This window comes from Stegostoma tigrinum, chromosome 14 (assembly GCF_030684315.1).
Source record: "Stegostoma tigrinum isolate sSteTig4 chromosome 14, sSteTig4.hap1, whole genome shotgun sequence".
Classification (NCBI taxonomy): Eukaryota; Metazoa; Chordata; class Chondrichthyes; order Orectolobiformes; family Stegostomatidae; genus Stegostoma; species Stegostoma tigrinum.
This window is the reverse complement of record NC_081367.1, coordinates 43,517,725-43,534,731: the sequence shown is the minus strand read 5'-3', so window position 1 is coordinate 43,534,731 and position 17,007 is coordinate 43,517,725. Positions and strand designations below refer to the sequence as shown.

General features: G+C 41.4%; 1 protein-coding gene across 6 annotated transcripts in view; it reads right to left on the bottom strand.

The window, feature by feature from the left end:
* The window catches only part of LOC125457741 (lisH domain-containing protein ARMC9), a 117,169-nt gene extending 100,461 nt beyond the window's left edge, over positions 1-16,708 (bottom strand). For 4 of the 6 annotated variants that reach the window (XM_059651108.1, XM_059651111.1, XM_059651110.1 and 1 more), the window contains exons 1-5: positions 16,588-16,703; positions 12,915-13,493; positions 10,851-10,939; positions 9,137-9,262; positions 2,794-2,961 (exon numbers count right to left, since the gene is read on the bottom strand). In XM_059651108.1, the coding sequence (XP_059507091.1) occupies positions 2,794-2,961; positions 9,137-9,262; positions 10,851-10,901 (345 nt within the window). In that variant the 5' untranslated portion in view covers positions 10,902-10,939; positions 12,915-13,493; positions 16,588-16,703. Of the gene's footprint in view, positions 1-2,793; positions 2,962-9,136; positions 9,263-10,850; positions 10,940-12,914; positions 13,494-16,587 lie in introns of all 6 variants that reach the window. The other 2 variants (XM_059651113.1, XM_059651109.1) reach the window with 2 other exon arrangements.
* Positions 16,709-17,007: the final 299 nt, after the last annotated feature.

Sequence of the window (17,007 nt, the reverse complement as noted above, 5' to 3'; positions counted from 1 at the left end):
AGCAGATACAATTATGGTAATGGCTTTGAATATCAAGGGAAGATGGTTGGTATCTCTCTTGTCATGGTGGTCTTTGCATCTCACTAGTGTGGCGCAAATGTTATTTCCAGGCCTGGTTCATTTCTTCCTGCACGTGGGCACAGACTGCCTTGTTATGAAAGAAATTTGAATGAAATTGTGCACTGTGCGTCATTAGCGAACATCTTCACTACTGATCCTAAAACAGAGAGAAGATCACTGATGAAGTGGCTTCGGAGATTTGGGCCTTGAACGTAAGCTTAAAAATCTCATGCAGTGAAATCCTGGTCTGAGATCATTGGTCTTGACAATCATATCCATTTCCATTTGTGCTAGACATTAATTGGTGGAGAGTTTATCCCTAATCTGCATTGAGATTAATTTTTCTACAGTTCATTGCAACAAAACTCAAAAATGTTACATCAATGTCAAGGGCCGTCACTTCAGGAATTAAGCTCTCTTTTCCATGCTTGGATCAAAGTTGCAATAGATCTGAAACCAGGTGGAACATAAGTAGATCCAACCGAACACTGGCAAGCAGCTCATGTCACCATGTATCACTTCCACGATGACTTGGAGTAAGAAGATGAGGTGGTAATAGGCCAGACTGGATTGTAATGTTCAATCTAGGACATACCTAGACAATTTTCAACTTTGTGGGGCAGCAGTCAGTGTTGTTGCTGTGTGGTAAAAGGTGCAATAGTCCTCGAGCACAGGTCTTCAACACTACACCAAAATCCATAAACCCTCGTTATATCCAGTGTGCTCAGCAATTTCTTTACATCACTTATCACTTGGAGTTATTCAAGTTGGCCAAAAATTGGTATCTATGATATTGGGAGCTTTAGTGGAAGGTTTAGATGGATTATCCACTCAAGACCTCTGTCTGATGGTAGGTGAAAATGCTTCCATCTTGTTACATTTTGGATACTACTCTCTTAAGATACTTCCTAATTTCTGTTTCCCCCTCTCTTGCTCAGGTGTGATTATAGAAGAAATAGTAATCATGAAAATGATCACTTTCTTTGATTGTTATACCAGCTAAGATAAAGTTAATGCAACACAAACTTGCATGCATTGAACTTACGGCTTCCAGGTTTGTCCACCTTGCCTCGAATTAGCAGGGAATCTTTACGTAAACATTTTATATTGTTAAGCTACCTGCTTGCAATCAATGTTGAGGAAACTGTGATAAACTCAGTGCTGTGATAATATCGCACTTTGAAAAAGAGTGGAAAGACACCACCATCTGCTGGTTAAATTTTTTACAACACTGGGGCAGCAGCCAGGCCAGTGCACTGTACACAGTACTCAGAAAATTGCTGTCCTGACAGACAGTTGGATTTTATTAATACCTTCATCTTAATACCTTCATCTGTCAACTTACTTTCTTTACTGTCAATACAATAAATATTTCAAAATATCTAACATGTAGCAGTAACTGTAGTTATATCTATGATCTCAAGTTCAGTGATGGATAGAACCACAGATTAATTGTGCATGCGTGCATACGCACACACACAAACTACACACATGCACATACACACACCCCCACCCACCCTTTTTCAGGTTGCAGGGACTGCTTTCTCATTTTCAATAACTCCTCTATCAGGTGATGCAGTCACAGAGTAACATTACCTTTTTATTTGTGTTGACATATGGAGTAATTGGGTCTCAAAGAGGCAGAATCAGAAAAATTCATCAATATTGTCAATAAGTATCAATCCTATTAAACTTAAAACCACAACTCAAAGCAGTGTTCATTTCCTAGATACCAGAGTGTTTAAATTGCTATAACAGGTATAAGTCAGCATAAGTTGTTTTCTCAATATAACCGAAACATACTTCTATCCAGCTAAATATGTCTTTCGTCGACTTGTGAGATCACAGCTGAAAGTTACTCTTGCATTTTCACAAAACTGGAATATTTCAAGCAGTTATTACCCTTCTAACTGCACCTCAGGTCTCAATTTAAAAACTGGCAGTTGCCCATGGCTTCCCTTTACAGTAGTTCCTAACATAAGGAATCTTAAGCTAAAGATAATATATTTATTTGCAAGTAATGCATTACATTTGTGATTTCAAGTTTTTCTAGCTCTGAGTTAGCTAAATACTCCTTTAGTTACAGATCTAAAACTGCACTCTCTTTGCTGCATTGACATCCCTCCTGCTCCCTTGAAACCTGCCTCACTCACTACCCCACGTAAAGTCTCCCTCGCTCTCCCAAAACCCCTACATCATGAACAAAAGGGCACTCTCCACACTCGTCCTGGCACGGCATAATACTGAAACATAGCTACTTCCTGGGCCATTGCCTCCTATTCCTGAACCATCTAACAACAGACCTCAACTTCAACACCCAGACTTTGCTCTTGCCCCTGTCCCATGTATTTTGTGTATTACTGTACCATTCTCAAATACACGAGACATTTCTTTAGAATAGGTGCCAATGCAGTGCTCCAATGGAGCGATAGATAGATGGACAACCGGATGGACGGATAAATAGATACTCTGCAACAGGATCCTGAAACTTTTGATAGCATTTGAAAACACACCTTCATAAATCAATTGTCTAAATGTCTTTAAAATGTGATAAGAAATTGGTTTCTGCTGTTATAACATTAACAATATATAAATGATATTTTCTTTAAAAGCATGTCAAAAATTGAAGTGATGCTAAATACATTAGTCAAAGATGAAGGGTATTTGTGGTATAAATTTTACACAATTTATTAGCACATATTTAACGAAGATTCACTTTTCTTTATAACTTACAGGTATTCTAGAATTCTTCAGAGGAAAGATGGCAAAATGAACTTGAAGGTGAAATTCCAATTTCTGAGGCAGCTGCTCATCAACTCCAGTTTGCGGTAAAATGTGCTGTTCCCACAAGTTTAAAAATGCCTTTCTGTTTCCATCCTCAAACGCTTTAAGCAAACCTTCCTGTTGAAAATAAACAAAACGATATTTCTATCCACATTCTATAAAAATATTGTGGCGTATTACTGAAACTAACCTTTTCAAGTGTAAGTTACTATATTCCTAAAACTTACTGTCCTTTGATCCCATCTTAAAGAGAGGTACTGTGAAAATTGCCTGCAAAGATTTCCTTCTCCAATAACATACTGCATTCATACATTTGAAAATTACGAAGAAACATACAAGATAGGAGTAGGCCATGAAACCTCTCGAGCCCACTTTGCCAGTCATTGAGATCATTGCCACTTCCTACAGACTAAGGGGGTGGCCATGGGCACCCGCATGGGCCCCAACTATGCCTGCCTCTTTGTAGGTTACGTGGAACAGTCCCTCTTCTGCACCTCCACAGGCCCCAAACCCCACCTCTTCCTCCGTTACATTGATCACTGTATCGGTGCCGCCTCTTGCTCCCCAGAGGAGCTCGAACAGTTCATCCACTTCACCAACACCTTCCACCCCAACCTCAAGTTCACCTGGGCCATCTCCAGCACATCCCTCACCTTCCTGGACCTCTCAGTCTCCATCTCAGGCAACCAGCTTGTAACTGATGTCCATTTCAAGCCCACCGACTCCCACAGCTACCTAGAATACACCTCCTCCCACCCACCCTCCTGCAAAAATTCCATCCCCATTTCCCAATTCCTCCGCCTCCGCCGCATCTGCTCCCACGACAAGACATTCCACTCCCGCACATCCCAGATGTCCAAATTCTTCAAGGACCGCAACTTTCCCCCCAGTGATCGAGAACGCCCTCGACCGCGTCGCCCGTATTTCCCGCAACACGTCTCTCACACCCCACCCCTGCCACAACCGCCCAATGAGGATCCCCCTCGTTCTCACACACCACCCCACCAACCTCCGGATACAACGCATCATCCTCCGACACTTCCGCCATCTACAATCCGACCCCACCACCCAAGACATTTTTCCATCCCCACCCTTGTCTGCTTTCCGGAGAGACCACTCTCTCCGTGACTCCCTTGTTCGCTCCACACTGCCCTCCAACCCCACCACACCCGGCACCTTCCCCTGTAACCGCAGGAAATGCTACACTTGCCCCCACACCTCCCCCCTCACCCCTATCCCAGGCCCCAAGATGACATTCCACATTAAGCAGAGTTTCACCTGCACATCTGCCAATGTGGTATACTGCATCCACTGTACCCGGTGTGGCTTCCTCTACATTGGGGAAACCAAGCGGAGGCTTGGAGACCGCTTTGCAGAACACCTCCGCTCAGTTCGCAACAAACTTCTGCACCTCCCAGTCGCAAACCATTTCCACTCCCCCTCCCATTCTTCAGATGACATGTCCATCATGGGCCTCCTGCACTGCCACAATGATGCCACCCGAAGGTTGCAGGAACAGCAACTCATATTCCGTCTGGGAACCCTGCAGCCTAATGGTATCAATGTGGACCTCACCAGTTTCAAAATCTCCCCTTCCCCTACTGCATCCCTAAACCAGCCCAGTTCGTCCCCTCCCCCCACTGCACCACACAACCAGCCCAGCTCCTCCACTCCACCCACTGCATCCCAAAACCAGTCCAACCTGTCTCTGCCTCCCTAACCTGTTCTTCTTCTCACCCATCCCTTCCTCCCACCCCAAGCCGCACCCCCATCTACCTACTAACCTCATCCCACCTCTTTGACCTGTCCGTCTTCCCTGGACTGACCTATCCCCTCCCTACCTCCCCACCTATCTTCTTTTCTCTCCATCTTCGGTCCGCCTCCCCCTCTCTCCCTATTTATTCCAGAACCCTCACCCCATCGCCCTCTCTGATGAAGGGTCTAGGCCCGAAACGTCAGCTTTTGTGCTCCTGAGATGCTGCTTGGCCTGCTGTGTTCATCCAGCCTCACATTTTGTTGTCTTTTATTGAGATCATTGCTGATCGTCTAGCTCAATACCCTAACTCCAACCTCTCCCTATATCCTGTGATCCCATTAGCCACAAGATCTATAGCTACCTCCTTCTTGAAAACACAATGCTTTGGCCTTAACCATCTTCTGTGACAGCCGAGTCCATAGGCTCACCATTCTCCAGGTGAAGAAATTTCTCATCACATTTCTAAAAGGTTTACCCCTTATCCTAAATTATGACACCTGGTTCTGAACTCCCCTACCATTGGGAACGCCCTCCCTGCAATTAACCTGTCTAGTCCCATTAGAATTTCACAGGATTCAAAGAGATTCCCCCGCCCCTTCCCCAATTCTTCTGAACTCCAGTGAAAACTCAAATGACTCAATCTTTTGTTATGCAAGTCCTACCATCACAGGAATCAATTTAGTCAACCTTTGCTGCACTCCCTCTATAGCAAGAGCATCCTTCCTCAGATAAGGAGATCAAAACTGCATATAATATTCCAGGTGTTGCCTCACCAATGCCCAGTATAAGTGCAGCAAGCCATCCTTGTTCCTGTACTCAAATCCTCTCGCTTTGAATGCCAACATACAGTTTGCCTTCTTTACTGATTGCTTGCTTTCAGTGAATGGTGTGTGAGGATGCTCAGATCTCATGGAACAGTTCACTCTCTCAATTTACAGGCAATAGTAATCTGCCTGCATTTTTTGACATCAATGCAGGTATTTATGCACACTATACTGCATGTGCCATGCATCTGCCCACTCACTCAGCCTGTCCAAATCAAACTGCAACATCTCTGCATTCTCCTCAGATCTTAGTCTTCTACCCAGTTGGGTCATCTGCAAACTTTGAAACATTACACTTAGTTCCCTCAACTAAATCATTGTGAATAGCTGTGATCCCAGTACCGAATCCTGTGGTACCTGACTGGTCATGGCCTGCCATTCAGAAAAAGAACCATTTATTTCTACTCTTTGTTTCTGCTTGCTAACCAATTTTCTATCTATCTCAATACAGTACCCCCTTTCCATTCACTTTAATTTTACACATCAATCTTTTATGTGGGATTTTGTCAAAAGCCTTTTGAAAATACAAATAAATCATAACCACTGGATCCACCTGATCAACTATTTATTACACCCTTGAAAAATTCCAGTAGATTTTTCAAGTATGATTTCCCAATTTGTAAAAAATCAAACAAGGGCAGAATTTATACAGTTAATAGCAAGGGCCTGGGGAGAACAGAGTAGAATAACAATTTATTGCCAGAATTTTTATGAAAATGCAGTGAGATGTGTATTAGTCATCACAATTCAGCACCATTTTAATTATAGAAATTACAAACAGAAACAATTCAGAAAACGTTCGGACAAAAGTTCATCGTTTGTTCCCTCCAAGGCAATCTGGATTTATAGAGTGGCTACAGGATGCTCTGATTTCCGGACAGGGCCTGCCATGCTGCCACCACTGCAGCAGGCCCTCACAACTGTCTTCCTCTGTCATTGCCGCAGAAAAGAAGAAAAGCTGGACTTTGATACAAAAGAGAAATGAAGAGACAAAACAATGTAAACAAAGAAGAATGTGATCAGGCAGGTGAGCTGGAGTGAGAGCAGCAACATTTTGGTGAAGAGCTCAAGCACTTCCTACACCGCCATCGCCATTTTGTTTTCATAGTGTTGTTGAACAAAGAGACATGGGGTTCAGGTACATAGTTCTTGAAAGTTGCATTGCAGGCAGACCGGGTTGTTCAGGAGGAACTTAGCACACTTGTCTTCACTGTTCAGACCATTGAGTATTGGTGTTGGGATGCTGTGTTCAGGTTGTACAGGATGTTGGTGAGGCCACTTTTGGAGTACGGTGTGCAGTTCTGGTCACCTGCTATCGTAAGGATATTATTAAATTGGAGAGGGTTCAGAAATGATTTACCACGATGTTGCTGGGCCTGAAGGGTTTGAGTTGTAAAGAGAGGCCGGATACGCTGGGACTTTGTTTTCACCCATGTTTAAGAGGTTGAAAGGTGGCCTTATAGAGGTTTATAAAATCATGAGATATATAGATAAGGTGAATCACTAAGGAATTTGCCCTAGGATATAGGAGTTCAAAACCAGAGGGCATATTTTTAAGGTGAAAAGAGAAAGATTTAAAATGGACATGAGCGGCAGAGATAATGGGAACTGCAGATGCTGGAGAATCCAAGATAACAAAGTGTGGAGCTGGATGCACACAGCAGGCCAAGCAGCATCTCAGGAGCACAAAAGCTGACGTTTCAGGCCTAGACCCTTCATCAGATGATCTCTCCGATGAAGGGTCTAGGCCCGAAACATCAGCTTTTGTGCTCCTGAGATGCTGCTTGGCCTGCTGTGTTCATCCAGCTCCACACTTTGTTAGCTTGGACATGAGGGGCACCTCTTTCACAGAGGGTGATTCATTTCTGGAATAAACTGTCAGAGGAAGTGGTACATGCAGATACAGTTACAACATTTAAAAGACATTTGGATGGGTACATGAATAGGAAAGGCTTAGAGGCATATTTACCAAACCCAAGCAAGTGGGGCCGATACTTGAGAGTGCCTCAGTCCACATAAATCTAGATGCAATCCACAATGTAAGATTTATTTAAAGATTTTCTGATGCATACAACCTGCGGGATATCACATTGTTTAGAGTTACACTGGTAGGAGATCCATAATTGGAGATTATTCCTCACTTCTCCTTTCTGATAGCTGTAATTAGCTTCAGTGCATCCCTCGGCACTTATTGCTGGACCTTGGAATGTGAAGGTTTGCACTATTTGGTCATAATCAGTTCCTTACACTGGAAGGCCTACAAGCTTAGAAACTATGTCTTTCATTAAGTTAACTTCCTTACTCCAGCAGATGTTTGGCTTAGCATGTTCCTCGGAGCAGAACGTAGATGAGAGTGTTTTCATAAAGCTTCAGTAAAAACACTGCATCTCTTTGCAAATGGACATTGCGGAAGAAGGTAACTGTCTTTACCTCAGTACAACCACCCTGGGGTGCTGCTTCTGAAAGAACTGCAAATGCTGTAAGTCAGGAACAAAAACAAAAGTTGCTGGAAAAGCTCAGGTCTGGCAGCAACCGTGAAGAAAAAGTCAGAGTTAACATTTCAGGTCCAGTGACCCTTCCTCAGAACTCAGCTACATCTTGCTTTCGCTTTAAAAGCTCTGGCAATGAGCTGCTTTGCAACATCTTATGACAACCTTTACGGTGGTCAGCCAATTAGTACATCCCTATGGATATTATGCTTGAAGTCAGCTAGCTGAGCACAGACTCAGGCCTGAACCAATGGGAGGCGATGGCCTAGTGGTGTTATTGCTGGACGGTTCATCCAGAGATCCAGATAATGTTCTGGGGACCCGGGTTCGCCTCCCGCCATGGCAGATGGTGGAATCTGAATCCAAAGAAAATCAAGAAGTGACAATCTAACAATGACCACAAATCCATTGCCAATTGTCAGAAAAAACCCATCTGGTTCACTAACGTCCTTTAGGAAAGGAAACTGCTATCCTTACCTGGTCTGACCTACGTGTGACTCCAGACCCACAGCAATGTGGTTGACTCTTAGCTGCCCTCTGGGCAATTAGGGATGGACAGTAAATGCTGCCTATCCAGAGACATCCTCATCCCATGAATGAATTAAAAAAAACCTCCTGATTATATCTATTTGGAAGTAAACTCTGAGCCATCAGAAATCCTCCCCGGGGTCAGAGTTAGAAATGTAGTCAAGGCTGAAAATAAGAACATCTCTGAATGCTTCTTCAACCGGAAACTTTCCTGCTCCTCTGATGCTGCCTGGCCTTTTGTGCTCGTCCAGCTCCAAGTTGTGTTATCTCAGACTCCAGCATCAGCAGTTCTTACTATCTCTGATCATCTCTGAATGGATTGATTAGAAAATATATTTTAAAAGTTCTGATGGTGGCTAGCTGAAATTTGTCACGTTGAATCAGGAAAAATCCAGATAACAGATATTCCAGGGGGAAATACTCCTTCGATCATAGAGAACGTATGGCACTTTATTTGTGGAGCTAGAAATTTATTAAGGAAGTTATTCAACAGACTATACTTGAAAAACTGCATTTTGGTGTAATCTCACTGAAACTGTAACTGATCAAAGAAGCAGCCTGTCACAAGTGATTCTTTGCACCAGAAAGACCAAATCATAACAATACCACAGTATTACTATCAGAAGTAACAATTATTGTAGTACAGATTACTTAAAGAGTCTCAGGTTGTGATCCAAAGAACACACAAGATTTACCTGAATGTGTGAAGTCTTAATGTCCTGGCCAGCACTCATTGGTTGTTTTGGGATTGCCTTTCCCTTGTTTTTGCATTCCTTAACAAACACATTCACAGTTTCCTCAAAAGCGGCAAACTTCAAATACTGTTTTAGAAAAACAAAAAAAAGTTTAATGTGCGATAACCATTTAAGATACTTGCAGATAATACTAATGTTTTGTATTTTAGTTTAGTTCAAATTCAGGTTTGTTTTTATTGTGGTGTTGGATATATAAGTTTAACTTAAAAATTTCATCACGAACATCTGCTTTGGTCAATAAATTGCTTGCATCTTGAATATGCCACTCTTCAGTGGTAGTATGCTTTCGTATTTCATGTAGTCTAAGAGTGGTAAAACCAGCCAACTCAAGGATAATACATACAGTACGCAACAGTTCATTAGCCATCTATTATGGTTAAGAAATGGGTAGGAATCAAAAGAGTAAACCGACAATTTAAATAAAGGAGGTAGAAGGAGAAAGGGAATGGTGCAAGAGAAATTCTAACACTTCACAGGGACCACTTGTGTGAAAATCATGCAATGTTAATATATGCACAATTCTTAGGCACAAGGCTGAGACATGGACTTGTGTTCTGAAGTTATGAGATGGCTTGGGAAATTTGCAGCATGCCCACCTGTGGCCCACGGCAGACTTGCTACTCCATATACCTTTGGGGTACCATTTACCAACAGTCCAAAAGTGGGATACTTTCAAACAGAAGATTAAAAGTTGTTTGTTCTTCATTTTTTATTTTCCAGAGAAGACAACGTTAAAGAAAGCTTTAAACTACACAGAATGTGGCGGGTTTGGGAGGGGATATACCATTTAAAAAAAACAAAAAGATGTGGCTGCATTCCAGGGCAACTAGTTTGAAATAGTGTACAGGGGGTGGCAGGAAGGGACAGAGTGTACTAACATTTTTAAAAAAAACAAATATGGTTAAAGGGGAAAAGTTGTAAAGAGGCAAAATTAATGGCTCTTCACTTAAATATACATTGTATTCAGAATAAAGTTAATGAATTAATGGCACAAGACCAATATATCCCCTAGACCTGATGGGATGCCTCCTGAGATATTAAACAAAGTAGCAACAGAGATGGTAGATGATCATCCAAGCTACTGGAAAAGTTCCAGATAATTGGAAAACTGACAACGTAACATCCTTATTCCAAAAGGGAGAAAACCAAAGGAGAGGTAACTACAAGCCAGTTGGCTTGATATCTATCACTGAGAAGATGTTAAGAGTTTATGATAAAGTATGTAATAGTACAGCATTTAGAAATACATAATATAATCAAACAGAACCAGCAATGGCTTCATCAAGGAGAAAATCATCTTTTGTTAAATGGGTACCTAGACCTAAAATGGGCAAATTGTAATTTAATCTGACATGTCTGGTCTATAGCCACTACAAAACAAAATATTGAAACTGCACATGATTCAATTGCGAAAAGGCACAGACATTTGCTTTCACAAAACTAAATCGAGGGAAAGGCAACTTGTACAATAACTTTTAAATATGCATTGTCAACTGTGCATCTGCAAATCTATTCTCCCGAATTTTTTTTACTACTCCTACATAAATAACTACAAGTATCAGTGGCTATTATGTTGACAATAAATTTAGGCTCATCTGCAACACTTAACTATCAGCCAAAGTGTATGAATGCCAATGTAGTTTTGTCAACCTACCTCTTTTATCAAAGCGTTAAGTTCTGCTTCATGTGCCAAATTGTCCCCCATCTTTCATGGAATGTATTACTGTGTTGTGGCTAAGCAATCTATAAAAAGAAGAAAGTCCAAAAGGAATATTAAAGAAAGGTAAAGAATCCACAGATTAGTGAAGTTCAAATGACTTTGGTTAAAGATTGATTACAAAATCTATTTCTCAAAAACTCCACGTTTAAGGTTTTAAAAGAAATTACATTATAGTATAAAAATGAGTATAATTCTCGTCTGTCAAACTGTTAACATGCCAATCACCATTTCTGTCCATGTTACTTGGAACAGCATGTCAGATTTTATTTTTAATTATTTATTTTAACTTATTTTGGATACCAAATTATTGAGAATATCAAAAGAGATACTATCAAAAGTTAGTATTTTTTAAACTACAGCATTTCATGCATAGAATTCTTGGAATCCCTAAAGTGTGGAAAACAGGCCATTAGGCCCAAACAGTCCACACTGCCCCTCCGAAGAGCATCCCACAAGACTGCCATTAAATATGTAATAGAAACATAGAACCAGGAGAAGGCCACTTGACCCCTCAAGCCTACTCTGCCATACAATATGATCATGACTGATCATAAATTCATAGAATCCCTACAGTGTGGAAACAGGCCATTCAGCTCAACAAGTCAACTGATCTTTGGGTTCAATACCCTAAATGCCCTCTCCCCCATTTAGCCACTCAAGACCTAGGACTCTGCAGGCCCACAACCAGCCCCTCTATACTTGGATTCTCAACTTTCTGACCCATAGACCATAATCAGTAAGGATAGGCGACAAAACCTGCTACACGATAATCCTCAACACCAGTGCTCTTACTGTACTCCTTATATACTTAGCACCTTACTATACTCCCTAAACACTCACGTCTGTGTGGCCAAATTCAACTCTAGCTCTATTTATAAATTTGCTGATGACACCACCATAGTGGTTAGATCTCAAACAACAATGAGACAGAGTAGGGGAAAGACTTGGGGAGTTTGTGGCATGGGATAAAGACAACGATCCCTCCCTCAAGGTCAGGGAAACGAAGGAGCTGGTCAGCGGCTTCAGGAAGTGGAGTGAAGGACACACTCCTGTCTGTATCAAGGTGCTGAGGTGGAGATGGTCATGAGTTTCAAGTTCCTAGAAGTAAATGTCAACAACAATCTGTTGTGGTCCATCCATGTCAAATCAAACTAAACAAGAGGCACCTTCCTGAAAACACATGTTTCACCCTCAGTCACTTCCCACTGTAGTGGATTCCACAGACTCAATGCTCTCTGGGTGAAGGAACTTCTCCTCATCTCAGCTCTGAAAGGCTTATCCCTTATCCTTAAACTATGACCCCCTTGTTCTGGACTACCCCACTATCAGGAACATCCTTCGAGCATCTAACCTGTCTAGTCTCATTAGAATTTCATAGGTTTCAATGAGATCGTCCCTTTTTCTTCTCATCTCCAGTAAATACAATCCCAACCAACTCAATCTTACCTTATACCTCAGTCCTGCCATCCCAGAAATGATATTGGTAAAAGTTGGTTGTTTTCCGTTTACTCTAAAAACATCGTTCCTCAGATAAGACGATGACTGTGTACTGGTATGGCCTCTCCTATGCCCTGTATAACTGCAGTGAGATATCCTTGTTCCTGTACTTAAAGCCTCTCACTATGAAGACCAACAGAAGGTTGCCTTCTTTAATGCCTGCTCCACCTCTGTGCTTACTCACGTCTACTCGTCTACAAGCACATCCACATCTCTTTTGAGATTTCCCTCTCTCAATTTAATCCACTCAAATAATTATCTGCCTTCCTACCTTTTGTATCAAAGTGGATAGCCTCACATTTATTCACATTATACTGCATTTGGCCACTCACTCGGCCTGTCTCAATCATATGGCAACAACTCTGCATCTTTCTCACAGTTCATCTTCCCACCCAGCTTTGTGTCATCTCAGATATTACAGTTAATCCCCTCATCTAAATCATTAACATATCTTAGAAATAGCTGGGGTGCTAGTATTGCAATACTTGACTAGTCACTTACCTGCCATTCAGAAATAGATCCCTTTATTCATATTTTTTGTTTCTTGTCTTCTAACCAGTTTTTTTGTCCATCCCAATACATTTCCCGCAATCCCACGCTCTTAACTTTTAAACATTAATCACTTCTGTTAGACTTCGTCAAAAGCCTTCTGTAAGTCCAAATAACCACATCCACAGGCTCCCCTGGTCAACTCCACTAGTTACTGTCTCGAAGAATTCCAGGAGATTTGTCAAGCACGATTTCCCTTGTGCTGACTGTGTCTCATTCGACCATTATTTTCTAAGTGCTTTTCTATAAAATAATTAATAACAAAGCGGCAAATGTTCGAAATATGGCAGCAGTTCATTATACATGAGTTCCTAGGTATTTGAATCCACAGAGATCAGGCAGTTGCTTGAAGTAATTTTAGGTTGAGATTGTTCTTTTGAGGTGTGGACCAATGATGAGAGATTTGAAGAAGTGAGAGAAAGAACTCAAATACTGAGTTCTGATGAAGAGTCACCGGGCTTGAAACGTTAACTCTGCTTGCACCTCACAGATGTTGCCAGATCTGCTGCATTTCACTGACAATTTCTGTTTCTGTGAACAATACCAGAAAACAGGTGAATCAATAAGAAAAGTTAAGGTCGAGAGAGTAAGAAGAATGCCTCATGGAAAGCTTAGATTAGGCATACAATGAAGTAGGTGATAAACAAATGAATGATGCAATACATCTCAGGGAAGAGACGTGGCACAGGCAGCTAATCTGATGTACTCAATCTTAATGACAAAAAAACCCATTAACACTCTGCTCATGATGGTACAGGAGACAGAGAAGAGAAGTTTAATAAGATGATACAAAGTTGAAGTCCTGAAAATTACATAATTAAAAATCTGGAAGACGGTGATGTCAGGTGACTTTACTGCCATTAAACAACATTTTGGAAGCAAAACTGTGCTGGAAAAACTCAGCAAGTCTAACAACACCTGTGAAGAAAAAAATCGGACTTAACGTTTCAGGTCCAGTGACCCTTCCTCAGAACTCAACATGTGCTGAGATGGCTGCCATTTTGGAATAACAGGATATTCCACATTGTGAAGGACTGATTGTTATACATAAATTTAAAACAATGCGGCAATATGAAGAAATATATTTGCAATCTTGGCTATTTGCTTTTCTCTGTAATTGTAACTACTGCAATCTTGTGATTTAAAAATGACTACAGAAGCGTTCATTTACTGCTGTTATTTCTCTTGTGGTAGAATGGGTATGGAAGAGATTAATAATCATTAGCAGTAGCTCTCTACAATTACCTAAACATAACGCATTCGTAAACCATTTCTAAAAGTAATCAATAAGACACCATGGTCTCTTTAGTTCCTCTTCCCTATTTCACAGAATGTACTCAGTTGTTTCACAAAATTAAAAAGGGAAGAAGCAACTTTTCAGAGACCTGTTAGCAAGGAAATATATTTTTCTGTTATAAGGTCAGGAATAACAGTCGGCACTTGATAATTCAGAGTTGCTTAATTAAAATTATCTGACAACAGAATTTTTTTCAGTACTAAATATTCACTTTTTCATGTTATATATATCACTTCATTCAAATTACTGCAAATGATTTACATTCTCTAATTATTTTTTGAAGTGCGTATCTAGACAAATATGACAATACTATGTACAAAAACTCAACTTAATATTAAAGATCTTTACGAGACGGTTTGGAGACAATAGAGATGCAGTTTAAATTCTGTCAATTTTGGTGCACACTATACAGAATGGTGCTCTTCATTTTCTTGTTGAAGCTTTTAAATCTGACTAATGAAAATTCCATTTGATGGACTTGCTCACTCAAAATGTTAATGGATTTCAATTGCAAAACATGAGGGGCTAAAATTTGATTCTGCCTGTTTTCAGCTACAAGGATTAGGATTACTCCGCATCTGATCAACTACCTGGAATTGATGCTGCTTGTACAATACCATGGTTGTACCATCAGATATTAAACATGTTGCTGACCAGCTGCACACTCACCTGGATACAAGAGTATGCAAAACTAGCACAAATTACAGTTAGGCTACATTTCATTAGGTCACCTGGATCTCTTAAAAGAAAGGCACATTCTGGCTGCAAGTGATGGTCTCCAAAAGTGTTTTCAGAAGGAGTGAAGAAAGGAAGGAGAAGCAAAAGAGTGCAGGAATTCCAACTTCTCTGAAGCAGCAAGAGTAGTAGTGATTTGGCTGTACGGATTTTGAACATTGTTGAACAGAGGGACGTGTTGTCAAAGCTTTTTGTCTTACACTCCCCTGGACAAGCGCAAAAATATCAATTTCAAATAATCACAACAATCTGTGCTACAGGAGAAAAGCATGTTAATTTGGTTGGCAAGTCAATTCTGATTTGATACATATTGCCATAGAGAAGGTAACAAGGAACTATAGGTCACCCAAGCTCCCAAATAATTAGAAAAAGTTGCAAAGCTTAAACTTTTGTTTGCAGCAAATTCATCTCAAACTATACGTCACATCCAGCATGCTTAAATGAACCATATTACAAGCTTGACTTATTATCTTAAATGAGTGTAGCTATTTGCACATTCAGGATTATTCAGCAAGTGTCACTTAATTACAAACTTATTTGGCATAAAGGGTGTACGGAAGGGTCTGGGCCCGAAACGTCAGCTTTTGTGCCCCTGGGGTGCTGCTTGGCCTGCTGTGTTCGTCCAGCTTCACACCTGGTAGTCTACAGATCCATGTGGATCTGTCCCTTGGTCTGAACAAGATGATTATCCACAGATTCAGATTGGGTGCAGTTTGTGGTGGTGGCTGCCCCTCTCTCTGCCACAAGGCATTCTGCATCAATCTGTGGAAATTTTTGAGGACTAGGGTGCACAGCAGATGAAACAACTATTATTATTTAAGTACATGAAGTTTACTTTGTTCTAAACTGGCTCCCTACCATGTAACAACCTCATTTTAGAAGTCTTTTCAAATCTCTCCATGGCTTTTACCCTCCTTTCCTCCAATCCCACAAACCTCCAAGATACTTGCGTTCCTCAAATTTGCTCTCTCGTACATTCCCACTTATAACTGTTCCATCATCAGTCACACCTTCAGTTGCTTAAACCCCAAGCACTGCAATTTCTTTCCAATGCCTCTCTATCATGCTTTCCTCCTTTCCTACTTAGCTCGGACTTTTGTGCTCCTAAGATGCTGCTTGGCCTGCTGTGTTCATCCAACTCTACACTTTGTGATCTCGGATTCTCCAGCATCTGCAGTTCCCATTATCTCTTACACACTATCCTATTGTCCTGCAAAGCTCGTTCAGGTGTTTAGTTGTTTACATTAAAGGCGCTATATCAATCGTTGTAACTATAATTATACTCCTTTAAAGACAGATCTCTGAACGTCTCATTCTCTGTGTGTTTGTCGGGGGTAGAATGCGGGGGGCTGTGGCGGTCTTATTCTTTATAAACGACAAACCCAGGAAACCCAGGAAAATCAGGAAGAGCCGCGATGCCTGATTACAGAAGTGTTGACTGGATCCTGAAGCATTAGCCATGTAAATACATGGAGCTCGCAGTCTCCAGTTATAATTTCGAACCTCAGTTATGTGCAATTTTAACAGATAATTATATACACATATTTGCTGGTTTATTGCCTTTGCATGGAATAGGTAAATTACGCTGAATACCTCATGCACACCGCTCTGAACAGCCACTTCACAGAAATCCGTCCACAACGATAGACCGCCAGCTCGTGAACACGACTTCACTCCTTGGCAACCCCACCGACGACAAACAAAACAAAATTACGACCGACCTTCGCCGTAAAGTGTCGTAAAGCGGTCCCCCTCCCCCACTGCATCCCAAAACCAGCCCAGCTCGTCCCCGCCTCCCTAATCTGTTCTTCCTCTCACCCATCCCTTCCTTCCATCTCAAGCCGCACCTCCATTTCCTACCTACTAACCTCATCCCACCTCCTTGACCTATCCCCTCCCTACCTCCCCACTCATACTCTCCTCTCCACCTATCTTCTTTACTCTCCATCTTCGGTCTGCCTCCCCCTCTCTCCCTATTTATTCCATAACCCTCACCGATGAAGAGTCTAGGCC